The following is a 26,294-nucleotide window of genomic DNA, read 5'->3' as shown; positions in this document are numbered from 1 at the left end:
ATTGGTTGCTATGGGCAACAACTCCACCTCTAAAAACCTGCACTTTAGTAAATATACCACTTCAGATGGAATGTATAACATAATGTGAGTGAGGAGAAACCTGTTTTTATAAATATAAATCCACTGCTAGAATTAATTGGGCTGAAGTGTTTTTTTGCATAATCCTCCCTATTGCAGGCTTCTTACATTTCATAAAAATATCCCCCTTGCCTTGCACAGGTTAAATACTAATAAGTAATTGGGTGCTGCCTTTGTTTTATTGTACAACAATATTTTGCTATTTCTCTTGTTAATTTGTTTGGACATTGCTACAACTACAGCTATGAGCATGTCAGTGGCAGAACTTTATCCCAGGTTGCCCAAGAGAAGATGTCTCATACACCCACCCCCGTTTCTCACTGGGGCTTGCAGATAGCAGTCCCTTCAATTGAGGGAAGCAGTGTAGCTGAGAGGGGGTGAGGTGTAGGAGGAGATGAGGATGAACATTGTGTAAATGGCTGCCTCTCTAATGATACCCAACACAGATTACAAAGTTACAGAGCTGCAGGCCCTTTTACTCTGTACCCTCCCTCCCCCATTCAAGATGCCCCTTGTGGCGGTCCCTCCACCACCCCGCACCTGGTGCCCAGGAATGAATGCCCCAGTTGTCTCTGGGAGTTATGCCACAGAATCGTGTACCAATCCCCATTTTAAAACATCATTGATGTGCCTTCTACTCCTGAATCCACACAAATTTATATTAGAAAATGCAAATATTTAGAGAATATAGCACTATTTATTTTAATAAGTTGATCTTCATTAGTTAGCATTGCATTTTTACTTTCACTTGTTTGTAGAGGGCCTATATATATATATATATATATATATATATATACACACACAGTACTGTTAAAGAGTTTTAGGCAGGAGTGGAAAAAATGCTGCAAAGTAAGCTTTCAAAAAGAGAAGTGTTAATGCAATACCATCAGGGAGACATCTGATTGGCCGTATGTTTGGGATTGCTGTCCTGCTGCAGAATAAATTTGGAGCCAAAGTCATTAAGAACTATCTTCTGCGTAAAGAAGAACAAGGAGTCCTGGAGGTAATGGCATGGCCCCAACAAAGCTCTGATCTCAACATCATCGAGTTTGTCTGGGATTACATGAAGAGACAAAAGAATTTGAGCAAGCCTACATCCACAGAAGATCTGTGGTTAGTTCTCCAAAATGTTTGGAACAACATCCCTGCATAGTTCCTTCAAAAACAGTGTGCAAGTGCACCTAGAAGAATTGATGCTGTTTGAAGGCAAAGGAGGTCACACCAAATATTGATTTGATTTAGATGTCTCCTCTGTTCATACACTTTGCATTTTGTTAATTGATAAAAATAAACTATTAACACTTCTATTTTTGAAAGCATTCTTACTTTGCAGCATTTTTTCCACACCTGCCTAAAACTTTTGCACAGTGCTGTATATATACAGGAAGGAATCAAAATTGATTGATTTGGAGACCTTTACCCCAGATTAATATAACCCCCAAAAACCCTTTTATATGCTAAAATCCCTCCCCCATGGCTGACTAGATGAACCGATTCTTTTTTCCATAAATTTCAGATTTTCTATCTTTGACTCTACTTTATATGGTCAAATAAAAAAAAGATTTTTCTTAATTACAAATAAAATGAAAAACATAAGTGTTTACACTTGCATCCTTATTTTAACACTTGTGAAAAACATCTTTATCTGCATTTATAACTGAGTTGTATATTCATTAAGCGGTGGCTTTTTGCAGTTGGACTGGTCATGGTATTTAAAAAGGCAATAACTATAAATGCAAAACACACCTGGATTCGCATTTAATACCAGCTTTGCGCCTCTTGACACTCTTAAAATTTGCCAATGTTTCTTTGCAATATTTCTTGCATCCCATTGGGTTGATTGATGACCATCAAATAATTCCAGAGATACTGAGCTTTTGATTCCATTTGTAAAAAAATAAAATAAAATATACTATTTTCTTGCATGAGAAAAAACTTGACTAGTCACTGACCAGGCGTGGAAAACAAATATCGATACTTGTGAATATTTAAACATCACTGCCGTATTGAATCAACTTAAATTTTAAATCTAGTGGCAATTGAAAAAAAAACAATGAAATAATCAAAGAAATAAATAAAAGTCCACCAATGAACAGAAAATTGTTTTGTTTTATTTTTGTGCTGCAAAGAGCCAAATTACAAGAAACTGATTTACATTTTTCTTTTAAGTAAACAAGCAAATTGCGAATTCTGCGGATAAAGTTCTAGTGCCATGTAAGCATCTATTTTATGTTTCTTCAGGAAATTAAATCTACTTTCCTTTTACAAGAACACAACAGGAACTGGAGTAAAAGAGTGGATACAGCACATAGCAATAAAAAAATGGCACCATTTTCCTATGATTTAAATGTATGGCATAGACTGCAACAAGTAAAATGAAATAAACAATATATAGCACTTGCATTTTTTGGGAGAATCAACATTTTTTGACAGGTTGGAAATAATGAAAAATTATAATGACGCCAGTTTATTTCCCTTCCCCTTGAATTGCATAACCAAGTAACATTGAATTTGCATTAATTTGGTTATCTTTTCTCTCTTAAAGCAAAAATATTTTCCTCCCTCCTTTCCTTTTAGGAACACATCTTGTTAACTTTCTCTTAATGTTCAGATTTATAAATTAGGTAATTAGTACAATAAATTACTTATTTTATTTTTATTTTTTTTTCTTATATTTTTTATAGTTTTATTTTTTTTTCTTCAACACATATCCAAGTATTTACAACAATACTTGGAAACTCTTTTACAATACAAAGTAATTTTTTTTATTAATTTTTTTTTACATTAAGCATGTTGGGCATTTTTGCTATGTATGTGAGCAATTATTGCTATGTACTGTATGTTAACAATTATTTCTGAGTATATTAGCGATCACTGCAAAGTATGTAAGCAATCATTGCTATGTATGCAAGTAATCATTACTATGTATGTCAGCAATCATTGCTATTTATGACAGCAATCTATGTATGTTAGCAAATGTTCGGAAAATATGAAAATGATGCATAAATGGACATTAATATTAAACTGGCAAAACTTTTTCGCTATAAACCCCAGTAAACATCCATCATATTATTAATATTCTACTCCATTCTGTATTTGCAGTTGATATGGACACTGTAATGCGTGTTTAGAAGATATTTTGTGACTACAGTGGATTTCATTCTTTATAGCAGCACAAGGGGTAATAATTACTGGCACTGTAGAAGGACACCCACAACTGTACAATAAGCCTATTTAAAAATGATCTACCCACACCTCACCTTAATAATGGTGGATATTTAACTGGGGCTCCTTCGTCTATGCTTGTGGAGTCCACGTTAAACTGGCACTCCTGATTAAAAATTAGCTCTTCCAGCTATTGGGTCTTCAGTCACCAAGTTCATGGACTAATGCAGTGACATGGCACAGAGGGTACCCACATATTGTTCTGCTGTGACAAGCATTGCAATTCAGGTCCTACTTCTGTTCACAGAAAGGTCTATGTAAATCATTTTTAAAAGTACTTAAGATGAAATCGGATTGTCCCTTCACTTATTATACATCACCCGGTAATTGCAACAGCATAGAAAATGTTTTGCATTTATTTACTTTTGTATCTGTGAATCACAGATGAATCACGACCCCCTCGCTACATTTTCTTTATGCCAAGGAACCCAACAGAAGATACAGAGCATTACTACACCCAATTCACATGCTGCTTATATAACATATTTACTAGTTAAGTCCCTACTTGTCAGTCAATTAGATGCAGAAAAAGCCAGTATATGTATATCTATTATAAGGGCACACTGTTAAACAACACAGCATAATTAGAAATTAACGATAATTAAACTTGATTTTTGTTTTAACTCAGTTAAGCATATAGAAATAACTCTAACCTATTTATGCAGCCTTGCAGCAGTTGTTGGTGATGAGATATTAGAAACCTTAATTTTCTAAATGACATATTTGTCTGCCCCACTTTACCCCCTTGGCCAGAACGGATTGCAAGCTTGCATAGCTCTGTGTCTAATAGTGTTGCTGCAGATGAACACAATAGACTAGAAGAAACAATATTTCTGTGCTAAAACTTTTGCCACATTTAAATGGGAAGGCCACCTGCAGAGAATGTCGTTGTCCAAGCAGCAGTTTATTTCCATCTTCTTTAGATACAACATATCTGCTGGGTACAGTATATACAGTTGTATCTATGAACATATCTAAGCTTATCTTTTGCTATATCCAAGCGTTAGGAAAAATAATAATACTAATTGCCTGCTTTTCTCTGAAGTTGGTGTTTCCCTTAAATCCCCTGTAAGAATGGACCTGCCAGCATACTGCATTCTGGCTCGGTAGTGCTGTATATATAAATACATGCAATCGGTTAATGCTAATACTTTTCCATATGTAGAGGTTGGAGGAGACAGATTCCTGTAGTGTAGGTTAAACCGATAATTTATACCTGTTGTTACATTAAGATGTAATGACACCAGTTCATATTTAAAAAAAAAAAAAACAGTTAACGATACAATTGTGTACTGGATCATTTAAAAATACAGGAGTTATTTTTAGATTGTACAACTGCTCCAAATTAATAAAAGCGTTCATGTATATTGATTGTGAGCATCCCATATAAAAATAAATAACATAAATGGTAAAATAATCTCATTATGGATTTTGAAGTCACTGCAACAACATTAAAAGAAGAGTATTTAAGTTATGTTTAATAAGCTTCCATACTGGGGATGAAAACAAAATCATACATCAACTGCAGTTAGAACAGAAGTATACCCAGACTGACAATCCCACAAACTCCATTTGTCTGATTAATACCAAGACTGGATGAGTGGCCTAATAATTTGTTTCATATACACTTGCAGGTGTTTCAAAATTTGAATACATTTACTAAATGAGGCATACGGCAATACAGTCCATTAGCGATAAACTCCTTCCAAACAAGCCAATAGCTTGCCTGGAAGTTGTAACCATATTGATTGATATGGTTACATTGCATGTCATTAAATAAGTCCCATTTATGTCCAGTGATTCTTTTTCGCAGCTTTTTTTTTTTTAATTATATCTACAGTATATACTTTTGTGTCAAGCTTAGCCTTTTTATGATGAAAGAGCTTAGTGTGGAGCATGCTGCATATTTTATTTTCAAATTAAAATGTCTACAAAACCAATGCACAGACATGACACATTTATAGGTTTAGGATATGTTCTCAAGAAATCTAAGTTTAAAACATCACTTTCTCAAAGCAATAGTAATTTCCTCAGTGGAAAAAGTAAAAAAATATTGCATCGTCAGGCCCCCATACATCTACGATGCATTGGGGCAATTCCCTCATCCCCAAATGGCAGGGTCGGAGCATTAATGAAATCCAACGTATTGGATAACCCCGATTTGCTGATCCTCGACAAAAATATAAATCGGGATCAGCAAATCTGGGATTTTTAAGATCTTTTATGAAGAATTTAACTTTCCCTCACGGATCGGCCATCATCTATGGCAGATGATCTACATTTTTGACCGGCGGATTGGCGATTCCAGTTAACGGCCAGTAGATGTACAGTATGGGGCCCTATAGGTACAGATGCAGAGAGTAACTGCCCACCTACTGTAGAATAGATTTGGCTCAGAGACCACATAAATGGGGGAAAGTTTGAAGAGCTTTGAGGGAAGTGCACTGGGCAAGCCCATACAGGACTTAAGTGGTTTCCCACCTTCATCTGACTTTACATTTATTTGTACATGCTTTCTGGCAACTTTTGATAATTGTACTATTTTATCAGCAGTCAAATTTATTCACGTGGCCCTAGCATACAACACAAAGCTGTTTACTGGATACAGCTGTATATAAGACAAAGAATTGTGTAGTAACACACACAAAATAGTTAAAAGTAATTTGAGTGTGAACTAACTGTTCAAGCATGCCCAAGAACGCCTAATATAACCAGATTGTGTATTACAAGTAGCCAGGATGTCTCATTTACAACTGGGCAGAGCTAATTACTGTAACTTGTTGTGCATGTTATCTGTGGTATAGTATATGCACACTTAAGCTCATTACACCTAAATTGCTGAGCTTCTCCAGTGCCTAAAAATGCAAAGGTAAAAATATCCCATCCTACTGTAGCCAAAGGACGTTTTACTTTCTTCAGATGTTCTGCTCATTTGACTCAAATTTAGCTTTTATAGGTTACCGGGTCTGTCCTTGTTTCAAATCTCAAATGCATATATTTTTTATCTTAAACGACTCAAATGATTAAATTGCCCCACTGAAAGTAGGGATTAATTCCACCTCCAAATTGGTATTAAAATCATGGCCATTTGTGCATTGGGAAAGTTCCGACTGAGCAATGTAAAGTAGGCCACACTTTCAGTCCTGCTCCATCTCCGCCACTTGAAGCTCTTTTCAATAGGTTTGCAATAAGACATTATTATTCTGCAACTTCAAAGGGCTTCAAAGCAGTCAAGTAATGGAAAATTGCTCCTTACAAACCACTGTCCAATTATAAATGACCCTGAGTGTATTTTTATTCCAGGTATGAAGACATACAGTATGAAGTCACTATACCTTTGCCAAAAATAAACAATAAGGCACAAAATAGTTACAATAGGCAGGAGGTTTTACTCAGTAAAAGTACAGCAATTTGCATAAATGTGTGAAAAAACAGTTGCCTTGACTTAGGTTATGTCACTGATATAAAGATGCACCTTCTGAATATTTTAGGGTGTTTGCATATGCATATTGTTGCAATTAACAAACACAAGAAAAATCAGAGATTTAGTCAATTTAAACCAAAAAGCTGTATTTTTTTATAATTCCATCCACAAGCAATGTCTCATTACATAACCTGAAAACCATTAAGACCTTTGTGAGGATATAAGAAGACTGACACACAAGGTAAGTAAATACAGTAGAGTATAAACATAGGGCAGTGCAGCCACTGCTTACACAAATCGGAAGCAGCCATTTTAAGACTGATTCATGAGAGTACAACTAACAATACCAGACCCTAGTGACATCACTGAGAAATTGTTTGTTAGTATACAGTCGGGCTGCAGTCTCACTAATATTGGCTTAATCCACAAAATGCTAGACTACTCTGTATGCAGGTAACAGGTGAACAGGTTAATGATTTGGTGTTAGTACACCGTCTGTATCCTGGATGAATAGCCCTGCGAGTGCCACTACTGTATTTTGGATTGATTGTATCTCGTGGCTGGAGGGACCGAGGCAGGCTGGTATTCTATTCCAACTGAGTGCCGGCTTGCTCTGTTTGTTATATATATATATAAATGTGTGTGTGTGTATATATATATATATTTTTTTTAAAACTGTGGGCCAGGACCATTTAGTATGGATCTTCATAGTCCTGTCCATTTAAAACAATATTTTCCTTATGGATGAGTGTAAAGTCATTAAATTATAAACTGAAGCTTATTCAGACATAAACGGGATGCCTAAAAATGATGTTTTGGATTGCATTCAATGGGTTAAAATAGCTTCTAGACTCTAAATTCATTTGACGACCATTACTAAGCAGACCCTCTCTATATTTTAACATCTGCCCAGGTCAAGCAGGTGTTTATACACCTCCCCTGTGTAATTCCAATTCGTGCTAATGCGATGTTTACATGAGGTAGGGGTATCGACGAGCCTTTGGTCTGATTGAAACAGGTGGGCGGTTACAGTACAGAAAAGATTGACATTACAGGCATCAGGAGGATCCAGGGAAAACACATATAAGATGAGGAATTTCGGTCAAGCAAAGCAAAATCCATGGTGTTACCTCAGAGAACTACAACAGCCCTTCAAATCGTTGGTAGTTACCAGCACTTAATAAAAACATGCTCATGGAATTAATGCTTTCAGCAAGGTTTAAAGGAGTTTAATAGATGAAAATATGTCCCATAAAGATTTTAATTTAACATACATGTTTATTTTGATGACACTTGAAGGAAAACCATATAAAAATACTATTTGTTCCTATCTGCAACAGCATTTGTAACAAATATTTAAAACATGTCCATGGCTTGAAATTGTATGATCAATATTTCATAGGAAAGGGTCCTAGACTGCATATTTCATCAACCTGTTTTCTAAGCAAAGCTACTGAACTTATCCAAAGTTCAAAGGAATTAGTGTACAAAAGGAAATATGGTTTATTTAGCTCACCAGAAAATACAGTGAACGTGTAGTTTGAAGAAATATATTTTTCTATATGTGTAACACGTTTATATATATATATATATATATATATATATATATATATATAAAAACTCTGTAATCATTCTTTCTACAGATATATCTATGAGAGTATCAATGGTTCTTTGTTATATATGTTATCTGTATTTTCAGAATATATTTCCTATATTTCCCATTTCCTCTTCCCAGTGCACATTGCACCTACACAGAGTGTGGGCTGAATAATGCATTTAGACTTGTTTGTATTTCATGACAGTTATGCTTAGATCACATGACATAATAAACAGGTGGTGCATTTAGTTTCTTTATCATCTATAACTTACTCTAAATATATCTCCATACATGAGGAAAGATCTCAAGACGTTTGATGGATTCCAGCCATGTGTATGTCTACAACAAATTGTACATCCCTTTCTTACAGGAATGAACAACATTGTAAGCTCTGCAAGTTATATTTACCAGTAATGTGGTTGAAATGCATTTCTTCCATGTTTTAATCAACTCAATGTCACCTTTACAACACCGAAACACCAGGTTCAGTTCCTGGGCTTGTTTGGCAAAACAGAGACAACAGAAGTATATACTGTATAATAAATTAAAAAGCCCCTCCCTCCCCAACTCAGTATAGCAAATAGCAGGACTTTTGCGTATTGCTGAAGTCACTAGGGTTTTTAGGTTCACATGCACATGTACACACATATTACATAATGCATATGCACATAAACACACGTGAACCAGTAAAGAGACAAAAAACACACAAAAAAACAATAAAAGGAAAATAAAACAGTAGGTAGAATAAAAATGTCTGCGTTCTCTCTGGAACTGACAAGCTGTTAAGCATTGGCATGGAATGCTGGTTTTAATGTGTCTTTCATGGGTAAATTTCTCTTTCTTGGTTAAAAATACATTCAACAGAAAAAAAAAACATAGAAAATTATATATATATATATATATATATATATATACATACACATACACATATATATATATACGCACAAATACTTTGTTGTTGTTTTAGCATAATATACATTTACATAAATATTTCTATAACGCTAAAATTTAAAGAAGCATAATCTCTTCTTACTTTTTTTGTAACTTTTGTTTTGATTTTTTTTAAACTTAGCTTTAAAAAAAAAGGTGCTTGAATACTATAAAATTAAGCAACTACCAAGTAGGGTAGCAGTTTTCTTATTTGCGCAACCTGTAACTAAAAACATCAACCAAAAGAATTTAAAAAAAATAAAAATAAAAACGGAATAAAATATTGCTTTCCCCATCCCCACTGACTCCTTTTCTTTGAAGCACAACTATTTTTATTTTTTTTACCCAGCAAGCTAACGTCAATGGCTTCCGGCTATGTTGCCTACATCCATTGCCTCTCTGGCAACAAACATTTTAATAATATTATCAATCCTTCTCTTGGTAGCGCTTAAAAAGCAACACAAGTCACACACACACATTCACACACACACACACACACACACAAAATAAAAAAAAAATAGATTTAACAACACCCCATTATAAAAGAAATATTTTGAACAGCATGGTGAAGGTCTTAAAATGTTCTACTTTAAATACTGCTCTCAGGAAAAAATAAAAATCCAGTGCTCAGATATAGATATATATATATATTTATATATGAAAAAACACCTACTAAGCCCTCTGTAATTTTGTCTTAATCCAACTGGCCAATCAGCTAAAAAGGAAATAAAATTATTGAAAAGCAGCACATTGTATATTGTTTCAGAACTAAAAACAACAGTTCTACTTTTCTGCAGTTATCATCTGTTCTCTGTTGTTACTTTTTTCATTTGTATTGTACACGTGTACAGATCAGCTTAGAAAGGAAAGAACGATTTGCAGCTTAAACATGGCTGTGATTTGTACTGTAGCATCTTTAGTGTGCAACAATTTTTAGCAAGAACTGTAAAGACCACTCCACTTTCAGCATTGTTTTTCTTGTTTAAAATGTATATAGGATCTGAGATGCAGGAGAAGCCAATGTCTTTGATTGGGGTGCACTGGCATTTTTCACATGTTTGCATTACCAGGGTAAGCCCATTTACCATCTCTGTGAAAATAAATTTAGTGCCCCCCACTTAAATATATTTGCTTTCCTCCTGTATTCATTTAAGCTCTTGTGACCTCTCCTTTGTCGGTACCCCAAACTATCTTTCCTATCCATCAGAAAAAAAAGAAAATGTTTCTAGATCTATGTTACAAGCAGTTACGCATAAGCCAGTTCTCCAAACTTTGGTTCTAAGAAAACACTTGGTCAGTTGTTACAAAGGGAAAGTGGGAATGTTTCTTTTGGCACATTGCATGAGAGAGGAGTCCATCTCAGAAAGGTCTCGGCAGTACATGTCACACAATCCAATAAGCAAGTGCACGTTTCTAGTTTTTTTTTTTTTATATATAGCAGGCTTCAGTCTTTTTCCCGTCCTCTCATCTGTATTGTTTTCCTTTCAAAAGGAAAATCCATGTCTGGGTGTTCCTTCACACCGTTTGATAGAAATTATCTGCCTGCAGGTTGTTCTGTTTTTGCATACTGTAGAAGCCACTGTATCTAGAGTCTGGATCAGCCATTCGTAACATCCTCTGTGAACTGTCCACTTGTACCATAGTTCCTTTCTTGCAGTCCACATACACCAGCTGGTTGTTCAGGCAGGTTGGCTGTTTGACACACACAAAATAAACGTCATTAACGGTCAACATTCTCAAATAATTAATAAAATAACTTTTTTTTTTTTACGATTATGTCGTCACGTTCATATTTAACAACTATGAAATTCTTCATGTAACACATCCAGAGAACATTTCCCATATCCAGCGATAGCCTTAATTAATTTGAGCCCTGAGAGCTGACATTTTAAGGGTAGTTTCATACTAGCATTTCAGAAAACTGCATTTTTCCAACCTGGATAATGTGACAAAAAGCTTTTTAAGGCAAATGTGGTTTTCCTGTCACACAAGTACATTGAACAGCTCAGTAGTTCTGTAGTGTGACAGGAAAAGTAGTTTCCAATAATAAGTTCAATGTCACTAAATTGCTGTTTTTTGCTACAAAAACAGTGTCCATGAACACAGATGTGACACAGCGATTCAATGGTATTTTTATGGTATTCATTATGAGTTATTCTACATGCATGTATGGTTTTATTTCTACCAAGATCCTATTTAGATGGAGTTTGTATGTTCTCCACGTGTTTGTGTGGGTTTCCTTTGGATACCCCATTTTCCTCCCAGAATCCAAAAATATATCAGGTTAACTGGCTTCTGACAAAGAAACTGACCCTAGCAGGGGCGTTACTAGGTATATGAAGGCCCCATAGTAAAAGTTTGTAAGGGCCCCAATGGTGGAAAATGTATATAACACATGTACCTTTGACAATGAAGATGGGCCTCCCCAACTCTAGGCCCCATAGCAACTGCACCCCTTCCACCTATGGATCCCAGTGTATATGGGCCTGATTCAGAGATGCACACAATGCCCATTGCTGCTGCGATCCTGTATGCAGCGGACTAGCAAAATATGCTAATGACTCCGCCATCTTGTGCACAGAGACGCCCACCTCCAGCGTCTCACATCCGTCACTTACGTACAAAAACATCGGAAACAGTCGCACATTGATCCCTGAGGAAGCCTTTGATGTCTTAGAATGAGCATCTCATCCAAGACGCCGGGGTCTCTCCAGCTGCGAACAAATTTGCAGAAGCTCACTAGGGCACGGCCAGAAAACGGTCCCGATACGCCTACATCTATCTAGCCAACCCCCGTAACCTACCCCAAATGCTGACTACCGGTCAATGACTTTGCGAATAAATCCTCTCTGCGACCATCATCGCTGGCCAATCAAAGCGTGTGCACAGCGCGGCTCTGGCACATGTACAGTAGCAAATAATTGCTCCACTGCGTCCCACATTGACAATGCGTACATCTCTGACTCAGGTCCTATGTGTCGGAGGAAAGATTGTAACCTCCACTGGGGCAGATACTAATGTTAATGGCTAAATATTCTCTGTGAAGCGCTGCATAATATGTGTGCACTATATAAATAACAGTTAATTAAAAATATAATTAAATAGAAACCATATTCAATTGAGAGGAAGAATTTATTTTCTTCATTTATTTTATAATGAATGTTCAATTATACAATGAGCATTACTTATACCGAGCAGAGCCATTTCTTTTCTTCCCACATGTGTGTTAATTAACTTGACTGGTTCAAGGCAACAACTATATGAAAAATAAAAAAACAAAAAATGCGTCTTCACAGTGTCATAGACTACCATGGCAACTACAGCCACACTGCACATGATGTATGCCCCTCTGAACTCTGCACTGTCTGATATCTGCCTTCCCCATATGCCATCACAAGACTTGCTGAGAGCTGTGAGCCTGTATTTGTGTAACAGACTGATTTTGTCTGTGCCTGGCAGCCAGACAATGTATTTTGGGTCTGCACTGTGATAGCAATCTCCTTCTCTCCCCTCTGCCATCACATGGCATGCTGAGTGCTTTCACTCTTTGACAGCCATTATCATTGACAGCCATTATCGTCTGCAGTCCAGAGAGACATTGAAAAGGTGGTAATGATCTGTAGGAGTATAACTAAGAACAATGACTATGGGGCCTTTTCATCATTACTAAAAATTTGATGTAGGTAGTTAGGTTTAGAACTCGCATGGCATTCTACCTAATTACCGGGGGAATTCATCATTCCTTCTCTCCATGGGTATCTATTCCGAAAAGCTGTCATTTTTGCGATGACAGCTTTCCGGGAAATAGATACCTTTCTCTATCTGCTCTAACTTACCGCAGCTGTAATCAGTGCTTGCATGCGCTGTTACATCCGTAAAAGCAGCGCATGTGTGATACCCCATAAGGACCCCCAAATTCTTGGACTTTTATATGCTGCCCAGTGCTGGGGAATGTTCTGGAAGTGCAATAAGCAGGGACTCTAGGACCCAGGAGACCGGGCAGTGTGTGCTCAGTGCAGAGCTGAAAGTGAAACTAGGGGATAGAGGCTGGCAGCAGCAGGAAAATGGCAGTGTGAGAGAGCTGCAGGAACGTGGTCTGTAGCTACCAGCAGCTGAGTGAGGAGGCTTTGAACTGGGACACCTTGCAAAGGGACAGACCAGGGAGCTGCACTGCCAGTACCTGGGGTAAGCCAGGAGAGAGGCACAGTGAGCGCCAGCCTGTGATAGACAGCCCAGACAGCTCCAGCCCAGACATCTGTGATAAGAAGTGCAACATTTCTGTGGTGAGATCTGAACCCCAGCACTCTGCTTTGTTACAAGACAGCACTCAGTGATGATATAGCATTGGTCCCCTATAGTACATGGACATACTGCCCCATTACCACTCTGTGTAGTTGACATTTCACAAGTTAAATTGCCAACATGGTATCACTTGAACATTCTCTCAAGTAAGGAGGTTTACAGTGTGCTTACATCCCAGTGTATGACAATTCCTTCAGTCTCCTTTTACCACATGTGCACCAACGACAGCCTGCGCAGGACGAATAGTAAAAATTGTGCTCTATAGTGATAATTTGCAAATAATGCTATATACTGAAACACTTGTGTGTGAGACGTATTGCCATGCATAGAAAGTTTATTTGTTAGTTGAGTTTAAGGTACTTACTTATCAGTTAGTAAACGAGAAGCAAGTATTGTAATATATTACTGTGATGACTATAGTATGCATTCATGAGTGTTTGAAGACAATTCTAGTTAGTATGTAATGGTTACATTGACAAAGTGCTCCTGCACAATAAAACTAACTTCATTTTCAAAGTGTGTGATTACTGTGCTGGGTTCTGGGGGGTCTCCTGTCTCTCTGCTGTGATAGGAGCCTGAAAGAGGAACTGCACTGATCCACGCCCAAGCAGGTTCCAGAAGAAAACCAGGTACGATCCACTCAGTGACATCCCACCAAATTGGGGGTGTTACACATGCACAGCACTGCCTACAGCTGCAGTAATTTTGTGTGTCCCCCAACCGCCTCTCCTCCGCTCACCTCCCTGTCCCTAACCTACCTGGCCGCTGCAGCCACCTCCGGCTCCGGCTGCTGCTCTGACACTGTGCTCTCCCGGCAGAAAACAGTAAAAAAAAACATTTTATTTTTTTCCTAAACTTTACTGTGTTCTGCCGGGAGAGCACAGTGTCAGCACAGCAGCCGGAGCTGGAGGAGGGAAGAGGGAGTAACGGAGGGAGCCGGAGGAGGACCTGCCCAGCTGACAGCGGGTGAGTGTAACCCGCTGTACGCCCCCTCACAGTGGCGGATAGTAACACCATCAAATTCCGAAAATACATCATTTTCAGAATTCGATGAATAGCATAATTGCCATATGTGTGGAAATGAACGCAGGTGGACTTAACCAGGAGATATCAGTGATATCTCTTTTGTTAAGTGTCTTCATGAATACTAAAATAAACGTTATTTTAGTGTTGATGAATAGGTCCCTATAAGATGTATGCTTAAAAGGTTATTGTTATTTAAAGAAAAAACAAACCTATGTACGATTGCTGTTTTAACATTTACCCATGGTATATCACCCTAGGCTGCATTTGCTAGCAAAATACTGATAAACAGATTGCTATGACATGTACTGTATGTACTCATGTCAGGACAGACCACGGACACAGCATCTGAGGCCATAATGATTGTATCAGTGAAGTGAAAAGTATACACAGCCCAATTGTCTTTTCAGGTTGTTCAGGTTACAGCCACTTTTCCAAGTTACAGCCAGTTTTCCAAATAATACTTTTTAATAGAGAAACATTTTTTATATCACTAAATCACAATTACGACAACTAAATATGATAATAAAGGTTAAAAATACATTTCTTCACTGATGTAGTGCTACCTAGTACAGTCCTGCATGTTCCTGTGCTGAATGGGTTAAGCACACAGTAAAAATGCTAACATTCTCTTGAAACACCTAAATCTTGTGTTCCCCTGTGGAATGTTCTGAATGTGACAGTGTGAGCAGACATGCAAAGCGAGAAGCAATATTGCCTTGGGCCGAAATTCAAATATTCAGGATATTAGGTTTCTACTCTAGTGCTTTAACCTGCTCCTCTTCCACAAGGCAGTCAGTAGATGTGCAGCTATCCAGTATATATATAAACCTGCAAAGGCATTGTAGAAGTGAATCATTTTAACCTTGCATTTGTATTTGCATTTATGATCAACGCGGTTTATTCAGACTGTCAAGGGGATATAAAATGTTAGAAAAAAATAAAAATTGTGGAAAAGTGGCACAGTTAATGTTAATTAAAATGCTATTATTTATTAGCACATCATACATGACAGTCATTGTGTTTTTAAACTTAACGTAATGTAAATCATTATGCAAATTCTAACATTTCTCTTTTTATTTTGCACCATATTATGCTTTGTTGACAGACCTTCATTGAGATGTACATGTCCCATACCTACAGTGGGGTCAGCCAATATCGAAACAATACTCACCCTATCAATTTACTAGGATTAGTGACATCACTGAGGAGTGTGACACAGGATGCCTCATGCTTAGTCCCCTGACAGCAGTTTAGAAATATCTGCTAAGGCTCATACACACTAGACGATGTGCTGTATGAACGATATTGGTGAAATATTTCCCTTGAACTTTCTGTAGTGCAGGACAAACGATATTGGGTGTACACACTGATAGATATCTTTAGTGAAGTCATCCTGCCACATCCCTGAACAGGTCATTCTTGATGATATCATCAGATTGGCCTGAATGTACGGACTCCAAAAGACATCGTTAACGACCCGCGGGAGCGTGCATCATTGGTCGTTCACTGCATACACACTGAACGATATATCGTTACTGTCCATATCGTTCAGAAAAATCATCTAGTGTGTATGCGGCTTTAGGGTGGGGTACTCTGGAATCCTTGGAGCACAGGTAAGTGTTATTTTCTTGGCTAATTGATCTTATATACCCATAAACAAATATTGTTAGCTATTGATAAAATTATGTTTAGGGTATTTATTTCTTTGTACAGTATGTATTGAATTGACAATTGTTTATATATTGTTTTTATATGTACATTTATTTTAGTGTACAACAACTAAATAGTTTACGCAATAAGATATGTGTTAAAAGTACTGTTTATATCTTAAAAGGATATGACATACATAATGCAAGATCCTTGTACCTTGGTAGGTGTCCGGTAGCACGGCACTGGAATCCACTGCTTTTTTTGATTGATAAGAAGAAGAGCTATGATGATAATCAGAGCTGTCAGTATCGGGACTGCCACCCATGCAACGGAGTGGAGAGGGGTGTCTTCCCCGGGCCGAGGTCTGTCGCCTTCTCTGTAGTTCACTTTAAGATGACCCATTTCTGCATGAAAATATAGTAACAGCAACATTGCTTAGAAGAGGCTACGATATGTCTTCCGAGAGCTATAATAACACTGCGGACAATGTTATTTACTGGGTAAATCCCGGGATAAACTGTTGCTTTTAATATCTGTTACTGAACTGCTTTGCAACTCCCATATTTTCAGTTACCTGGTATCATTCACATTCCAGCTGATTAATCATAATATTATCTATTTTAAAATAGTTTTTAAAAAATTTCTTCCACTTTTGGGCTTTCAGTACCAATGACCCCAATTATAAGGATGACCCGGTAAAGGTAAAGGCCAATTTAATAGCAAGGGTAACATGTCACCTACACTCAAATGACTATTTCTAAATGTGGGAAATATAAGCATCCGTCACTGCAAATGAATGTTTCCCCTGCTGAAATGCGGCAAATTGTAAGCCAGACACATAGATTGTGTATGGGAAAATGGTGGTGTTTGCCGAGAACAATATTCATCATTTTCAGATAGGAGAAGCAAAGTGGATTAGAACAGTCCTTGCTGAGCACGGGTTGGGTACCGTAACCCAACCGCCGGGATGCCAACTACATCCCAGTTTGCAAACCTTGGCGGTGGGCATCTAGGTGAATTTGCAGTGCACACAATAATAAGTCCTTCCACTTTTGTAAAAATATATTTTTGCTTATTTTTTTATGGTTCTTAGTTGGCTCCACTTTGAGGAGGGGAGTGGTACACTTCTAGGTACAATGTTGTTACCAATCCTTCTATATGTCAATCTAAACAGTGAGCTGTAAAAATTGCCCTAAATTACAATTCATGTCATATTCTATATTTTATTTCATGCTACATTCAGGCTGGGCACAAAATACAGTATAGTTGTAAATGTAATACAAGGGCCCTTGAAGTTGTGGAATATAAAGGAGAATGTACTCACCTCTGTGGTGGTGAATGTCGTTCTCACTTGGTGTTGGCCAGTGACGTGCATCGTGTTCATTTTTCCCTCTGGGATTCATCTTCTCAATGGGGATGTTCGTGGGTTCAGGAATATACATCTCTGCAGAACACAAACTCCATTTAGGCATCCACTTGTTTTTCTCCTCACTGAGCTTATTTCCCAGACACAGTAAACCCATTTCAGCTCAACTTCTTTAACACAACATGACTGGGACAAAATCAGTTTGTTTGCTATTTATATTCTTTTTATATTGAAAATGTACTCAAGTGAATTTTATATTGGTATTGGAAAACCTCTACAGTTAGTTAAGGTGGGCATTTGGTTTCCGAAGAGTGTAATCTATCAACTTACTGACAATACAATTGTGTGTATATTATTAACTGTAAATATACACAAGGGAAAGTATTAGGGACATGATTAAACAAATATAAAATCTAATAGGGCTGAACGTTGGAACTCTGAGTACACCGTTATGCTACACACTGGCAGTTACTATGCTTTTTCTTCATGTTTAACAGCGCTGAATTTATAAATGCATTTATTATCCACATTACAAGCATGTGCAAATGCATTACATTGTTGTTGTGTTTTTACACACGTGTCTGTGACCAAACAGGACATTGTCTTGTTCAAGCCAAACTCATACTAACAACACATGGATAATTGTTTCCTAGCCACATATCATTGTCTTTATAATGCAATGACAGTGAGCTAGAAGTAAGTGTTATACTGCTCTGATGTGTGTGCAGTGCAATAAGAACAGCACTGAAGAACAACGTAACACACCTAATATGCATATATACATTCTGATACTACAGCTTATATCTATGCCTTTATCTATGTGAATGCTGTACGTCTCCTAAACTGATTGGTACCGAAGGGATATATTCTATTCTATTATTAATATGGACCTCACCCAGGGCCCTATGCAGAGTTGAATGTAATTGATGGTAACAATGTAGGTATACATTACAATTACAATAAAATATACATTGTCTAATGTGCACATTTGTTATATTTAACCCTGTTTTGTTATTTATTGGTATATTAGGATAGTCCCTACTGTGAAAAGACTGCATAGTGATTACATTAGCTTTATAAGTTGTTTAACTTTTCTACACACAAATCTATATGTACACATTTGCCAATATTTACGATGGAAAAACTAGGACATACTACAGTAGGACCCCACTAACAAGCCATGCTTGCCTAGACTGATGCATGCCTCTTTTCTTGAAGGCCTTGCAATGCTGACAATTGAGTTGTGCCATCAGATTGACACTGGCACTGGCTATGTATTTCTAGGGCAAGATTCACTTTACCCTAACATTGCCTAGTGAGAGTCAGTAACAAAGTAATAAGTGTAGCCATACAAGTAACTGCGACTGGACCCAAGAGCCATGAACACTCAACTACAAGCCCTAAATGCTTAGTGTGTTTAGTGAAGGTGTGAGGAATGGTTTGGGTACAGGATGCCGGCAGTCAAAATCCTGACGCCGGCCGGCACCTGTCGGAAGGTATCCTAACCCTTCTCCTCTCCCTACCCCTAATCCTCCCTCCTCGGTGCCTAAACCTAACCTCTTCCCTAGTGCCTAAACCTAACCACCCCCTCCCCACACCATAAAACTAACCCTCTTCCCCTAGTGCCTAACCCTAGCCCTCCCCCTAGTGCCTAACCCCTAACTCTAACCTCACTACTTACCTTCGGGATGCCCGCGGTTGGGATGCCGGCGCTGGGATTTGACAAGTGTCAGAATTCTGGCACCAGTATTCTACGTGTCGGTATACAACTTGCCGGGATTATGACTGCATCCCGTGAGGAAAAGACACACTGTAGGTGGGGCAGATTTTGGAGATCACCCCAAGTTAGGCATTCATTGGATGAATTAGGTTTGGGATCAGGGTGGTAGCAAGTACTTTGTGGCCCCCAAAGCAACATTTTTAAGGGGCCTCTATCTAATGCTTCTAGAGAGACACCTCTCTCCACAGAAGTTGTTCATTCGATGCCCCATAGCAGTGCACTAGTTCACAATATGCCACATTACAGTGCTGCCAGTACACATTATCCCACACAGTGCCCCAACTGATATTATGCCATACAGTGTCCCCAGTATATATTATGCCACATTGAAGTGCCACCAGTTCATTATATGCCACATTGTAGTGACCCCAGTTTATATTATGCACATTAGTGTCCCCTATTTATAATATGCCACATTACAGTGCCCCCTGTTCATATTAAGCCATACTATAGTACCTCCAGTTCATATTGTGTCACACTACAGTGCTTGACTTCATATTATTCCACATTACAGCACCCTCCTGTTGATATTATGCCACATTCCAGTGCCCAGTTAAGATTATTCCACATTCCAGTGCCCAGTTAAGATTATGCCACATTCCAGTGCTCTATTACCATTATAACATCCACTACACACACCTCTCACTGAAAATAGAATGTTACCCCATTCAGACTTTGTAATGGTTGAGACCCAATCGCTTAGTGAGCACTTCAGGGAACTTGATACATAACTATATGACCTGGGTCCGGGGCCCCCTAAGTCTTTGGCCCCATAGCATTGGCACCCCTAGCACTCACTATAGCTATATTTATGTGTGGGATGCTGTATAAAAAAGCATGGAAAAAGGGTATCAGCTTATACAGATGTGTCCTCATACACTTAGCCTCAATATGCCATGTGGCACAAGACATCTGGCGTAAATGAGCCACCAGATCACACGCCACTCAGCATACTTTTCACCCAAAAATGCTAATTGCTTCAGGAGACGGCACTGATTAATTTGTTATGCAATACTGTCTAAGTCGGTATACAAAGCACAGCGGAACTTGGCATAAAAAATAGCCATGGCCACTGCATCATAGCGGTTTGTCTACAGATTCAGACTCAGGGCGGTATTCAATTAGTTTTGCATCGGAAAAAAGCTCAGACTGCCCGCCTACATTGCGTGTTTTGAACGCAAAAACTTGTTGTGTGCGTCCCCGCTATTCGCCGTGTTCAATTACAAAAAAGACGAAAATGGCAAGCGATGAATGCGGAACAGGCGAAAAGTACTGTCAGAATTGGGGAAATCAGTCTGAACCCCCCAAAAAGATGCACTAACATTGGGGATCAATGTAGAAGTGTTCCAATGGCCCTAATAAAACTATTTGGGGTATTGAAGTTGTTGAAAATTCTTGTTATTAGCATCCTTGTAAAAGTGGTGAAGAATGGCATTAAGCAGTATTTTTTGTGAAAATAAGGAGCCCTGTCAAATTTTGGGTACTTGAAAATGGGTGCCAGCATGTTTTAAAGTCTCTAAAGTGAAGTTTTAAAAAACATGATAAACACACCTGCTGCATGTACCTGTAATCCCAAAAACACCTGTCCCATCCTTGCAGACCCCTAAGAAGACTATTTCGGCTTTTTTGGGTGTTATGTTTTTTTCTCCGGATTTTTGACGCAGTTGCCCTTTGGGGGGTTGTCCCAAGGGCTCTGAGTGGTTTCCCCACCTTTGCACCCCAAAATAAAATTTTGCACGTCTTTTCTCCTGCTATTCAGAGGCGAATCTTTTTCGCCTATTTATTACATTGCATTGACTTTTCGCGTAGGCAAAAACCGGCTGGAATTGAATTTGGAGATAAGTTCCGACCACGCGAAAAGCTGCGATCGGCGATACTTTTCCACGAATAATGGCTTTTCGCTTCTAATTGAATATGGCCCTCAGTTGCAACTAAGCGCCAATTGCAACTATGATGTAAAAAAGACACACCGCTTAAGCCGAGTCGGGACCTGGCACGCTCAGAAGGACTGTTTGGTGTGACTGTAGCAATAATATATGAGGACACATCTAAAATTAACACTGGTTCATATGGGCATTTTGTTCTGTTAGTGGTGAGGGGGCTTCCATTTCCAGTTTCCACACAATATCCCAGTACAATTCATTCAGAGGAAAAGTAAGAATAGTAATACAAAAATCGTATTTCCAATTAAACCTAATCCAGCTTTACACTAACATAGGTAATTTATTTAATATCAAAGATATTCGGTAAGTTCAAACCAAGGTGCTAACAACCTTATAAAGTATAAGGATGAATTGGTTAAAAAATATAAATACCAATACAAATCTGACATGACTGTCACTTCATATTCACCATGAGTGCATTCAGGGCCGGCCCTAGGCATAGGCATTAAAGGCAAATGCCTAGGGGCAACTGGAATGCCTAGGAGCAACCCAAGCCTAGGGCCAGATGTCATTTTATTTTTTCTTTGAGCTGCTCAGGTTTGGCAATCCGAGACAGCCAGGAGGACAGATCAGGAGGCTGCAGCAGCAGGACACTCGGACTCACACAGGCAGGAAGTGTTTTTAGTTTCACTGTCTGCCTGTGTGTGTGAGGCTGATGCGAGCTACTGCAGAGTAAGGAGGAGAAGCCAGGCAACACCTGCGGAGCTGCCGACAGATCTGGCTCCTCCACACAGTATAAAGGTAAGAGCTGGATGAGGAGAGGCAGATACATTTCGGGAGTGGGGGCTGATGGCACTACTATGGGAGGGGGAGACAAAGACATATGGGGAGTGGGGGCTCAGGGAGCTGATGATAGTGCTATGGGGGAGGGGGAGATATATACATGTGCGGGCTGATGGCACTACTATGGGAGGGGGAGACAAAGACATGGGGAGTGGGGGCTCAAGGACCTGATGATACCGCTATGGGGGAGGGGGAGATATACATGTGCGGGCTGATGGCACTACTATGGGAGGGGGAGACAAAGACTTGGGGAGTAGGGGCTCAGGGAGCTCATGATACTGCTATGGGAGAGGGGGAAACATACATATAAGGAGTGGGGGCTCAGGGAGCTGATGATATTGCTATGAGGGAGGGGGAGATATATACATATGGAGAGTGGGGACTGATGGCACTACTATGGGAGGGGGAGACAAAGACTTGGGGAGTAGGGACTCAGGGAGCTGATTATACTGCTATGGGGGAGGGGGAGGCAGATATATGTGGGGGCTGATGACACTGTTATAGGGGGAGGCAGAGACATGGATGTGTGGGAGCTCAGGGCTGGGGACACTGCTATTGGGAGAGGGCAGAAGGCAGAAACATGGGGAGTGGGGGCTCAGGGTGTTTATGACACTGCTTTGGGGGGGGAGGGGGAGAGATATTGGAAGTGGGGCCCAGGGGGATATGACACTGCTATAGGCATCGATGGACTCCATCATCCACATTGGTAAGAAGGGACCCAGGGCCTGAATCAGCCGCTCGCTCTGAATCAGGGCAGGCCTTTTTTTTTCTTTTAGCGGCCTCTTGGCCGCTTGCATAGTTGTGGGTGACCACCCACAGCTATAGCGAGCGGCCATTATGATGGTCGCGATGGTCAAGACCATCGTGACCATCGGGCTTGCGACGAGACCCTTGTGGTAGGATCTCGTGATGTCAGTGGGGCCGCCCCCAAACGGCAGGCGTTCTCATGGGAACGCCTCTGTTTGGGCAGCCACCTCCCCGACCCACCCACCAAAGGGGGCGAGCTGTCACTCAACATCGACAGCTCGCCCCCTTTGGTGCGAGATCCAGAGCGGCGGAGTGCCCATCGCTAGCCGGGTCTCGTGCATGCGCTGTGGGCCACCATCGACCCGCTCAGCGCTTGCGACCGGGTCTGAATCAGGCCCCCAGTGTGTGCACTAGTGATGAAGATGGTCACCAGCATAGTAGGGGGTAGGAAATAACAACAAGGTGCAACCATTGGCTACCATTCTACTGTGATGTGCTACAACAGCCTACATGGGTGTCCTGTAAACTTATATGCAGCAGGTGGGGTATGCCTGTACTGTGAGTGATGGGTGCTAATTATGCTGTGCTGGCTGAGGGGTGATGGGTGCTGTGGTGTGTTGCTGGGCGAGGGGTAATGGGTGCTCTGCTGGGAGAGGTGTTGGGGAGGGGTGAGGTGCACTGTGCTGAGTGAGGGGTGCTGGGTGACGGGCGCTGTGTTGGGTGACGGGTGCTGTGCTGTGAGAGAAGAGGAGTGCGGCATGGGTAGAATTTGCCCTATAGAATGCCTTCTGTGGTGGGGCTATAAGGAACTTTCCCCTAAAACCTGCCCCTTTTTTCTTTAGCTACAGCAGTGTGCTGCGAGGGGAGAACCTGGGATTTTCTGCTGGGGGCACCAGAGAAAATCTAGCCATGGGGACCAAATTGGATAGGGCCGTCTCTGAGTGCATTATAATACATAGACATGTGGAGAACAGATTACCTGGACACATGGGACAGCAACTCCCTTCCACATTCATTGGTTCCACACAGGGCAGAGGTGGGCAGCTAACAGTGGAGCAGAGGGTCTGTCCTTGCAGGCAGTAGCAGTGTGTGCAGCTGTCAATGTCCCATCTCTCCTCATCTGCATAGGTCTTGCTGTTGAAGTGGCAGACAACCTTCTTCGGAATTGTATCCTCTATGAAGATGGGGAAAAAATATGTTATGCACAGTGGAATATTATATATTTATGTTTCATATTTGTAATGTAACAATGCTGTGAATAGCGCCATTCTGCAGCCTGCATAAGGTGTACAAATAAAATGGTGCCATTTTGTATTACTGTGTTATCTACTAGAAAAACAGGTCACAATAGGGTCACTTTCAGGTAATGTTCCCTAGGAAAAATATTCAAATAAGGCTCTCCAAGCAGAACCCCATTTACGTACGATTTCCAAAAGAACCTTCTCCTTATTTCAAGGTCCTCCGCTAGGGTGTTTCCCACAACTTCCTATTGTCCTTTTATAGGTTTGCTGAATCTCCCCCTGTCTTTTAGGCTAGTTACACATTATATCATACTTAGCTACTTTTTTGTAATTGTTTCCGGGAGCAGCCGGAGAGGACCTGCTGCTCCCAGCTTCGGGGGGCGGGGCCAGACTATAGTCATTAGACCCTGCCCCTTTTACAGAAAACTCGGCGATTCGCGAGGGGACGGGGCTAAATGATGCAAATGTGCCTAATTTAGCCGCACCCCCTCCCTACAGACCTCTCTGAGAATCTCCACATCCTGCCCACTTGACTAGGAAGTGGGCGGGATGCGGGAGATCTGCCTACTAATCCGGGAGCTTGTGGGGTTACCCGAAAAATCGGGAGCCTCCCACGACTCCTGGGAGAGTAGGCAAGTATGCATTATATACTAGTAAAACCAATGACTCCATGCCCAGTGTGACTGCTGTCAGGGCAGGTGGTGGCATAACATAATGTTGGATGCTGCCTGTTTTATTTATTAACATTACTAACATGTACTTATATAGTGCCAGCATATTACGTGGCACTTTACAAAAGGGGACACAATATTAACAGAATAGTAATAAAACAAGAGTGGGTAATTATAACAGACAGACAAAGAGGGTTAGAGGGCCCTGCTCGCAATCTTATAATCTATAGGCACCTGACACACAAAACACAAGGATAAGTGTTACATATTGCATACTAGTCCATCCAAATTACAGAGGTTCTTGATGGGCTACATGATCCAAATGGGATGTAGCTGAGATCCCTGCGGTCGGAATGACGGTGCTCAGAATGCCGGCACCGGAATCCCGACACCAGTCAGAATCCTGGTGCTAGCATCACGACCGCCGGCATCCTGATGGTAAGTATTGGGATTAGGGGGAGGCTTAGGCTGCAGGAGGGGGATGGTTAGGTTTAGGCTGCGGGGAGGGAGAGGTAGGTGTAGGGTACTTACCGCCAGGTGTCGATATCCTAACCTTCTCTGGATGCCGGCGTCTGGATTCTGACCACTGGCATCCCGTACCCAACCAAATCCAAATAACTGGATGTGAATAAAAGGGGCCAATAGAGTGCCCTACACTGACCAATCTCCCCCTGTCTGTAGATATACATAATACTTGTCAAATGTGATTGCATATATAACTTTCTTGAAGCCAGTAAATAACTGGCTTTATATAGGCTTTTTGTGTTACACAGTGTAATAGTAAATATTAACATTTAAGCAATTATGACATCTGTGACAAAGACAGACAGCCTACTGTAAGCTTTGGATAAAGGCAAATCCATACATTTCGCAGCCCACCAAAACATGATTCCTTACCAGTAACATCATGGGAGACACCTTCCAGACATTCATTACCATAAACCATCGAACTAAAGCCATTGCTACATAAAGAGCACAAAATGTGCAAGAATTTGCCTTTTAGTTTCTGATAAGATATTTTATTTTTTGCAAATAATGTACATTTTACTGTACTGAGCTACAGGATAAGAAGATGTAAATATTTCATAAATTGTTGTAGCAGGAATATATTTTACTTTCCCTGATTGTATGAATTCTTAGTTATTACTTTGAAACCCTTCCTGAATCTCCATGAATAAAGTACTTACTGTGAAGGAAGGCATACACAATCCCACTTATGCTTTCCTGCTTTACATAATAATAAAATAAAGTGTATGCAAGTTAACCTGAAGGTCAAAAAATTGGGAAAAAGTAACAAAGATCATATATAGTAGACTGACATTGTTATTGATAATACAATCATTGCTGGGCGCAGACACTAAATTTATGGAGGCAACCTCAGTATTCCACTATATACATTTATTTATAATGCCACCAAGAACTAGAAATCAATAATAGGCTAACACGGAATGGGTATGTAATGCTGGCTGTTAGGATGCCTCCTGTCAGAATACTGACAGCGGCATTCCAATGGTTGGTATACCGACAGGGA

General features: G+C 39.9%; 1 protein-coding gene across 2 annotated transcripts in view; it reads right to left on the bottom strand.

Annotated features, from left to right (window-relative positions):
• Nucleotides 1–2,167: 2,167 nt before the first annotated feature.
• CRIM1 (cysteine rich transmembrane BMP regulator 1) overlaps nucleotides 2,168–26,294 on the bottom strand; it is an 836,765-nt gene continuing 812,638 nt past the window's right edge. The window contains exons 14-17 of one of the 2 annotated variants that reach the window (XM_088474446.1): nucleotides 23,831–24,025; nucleotides 17,557–17,676; nucleotides 16,449–16,636; nucleotides 2,168–10,946 (exon numbers count right to left, since the gene is read on the bottom strand). In XM_088474446.1, coding sequence (XP_088330572.1) covers nucleotides 10,770–10,946; nucleotides 16,449–16,636; nucleotides 17,557–17,676; nucleotides 23,831–24,025 — 680 coding nt within the window. In that variant the 3' untranslated portion in view covers nucleotides 2,168–10,769. Of the gene's footprint in view, nucleotides 10,947–16,428; nucleotides 16,637–17,556; nucleotides 17,677–23,830; nucleotides 24,026–26,294 lie in introns of both variants that reach the window. The other variant, XM_088474447.1, reaches the window with a different exon arrangement.

The sequence above is a fragment of the Taudactylus pleione genome, unplaced genomic scaffold, assembly GCF_031769625.1.
Source record: "Taudactylus pleione unplaced genomic scaffold, aTauple2 ptg000154l, whole genome shotgun sequence".
Lineage (NCBI taxonomy): Eukaryota > Metazoa > Chordata > Amphibia > Anura > Myobatrachidae > Taudactylus > Taudactylus pleione.
Note: the sequence above shows the minus strand (reverse complement) of the source record. Positions and strands in the feature narration are given on the sequence as shown.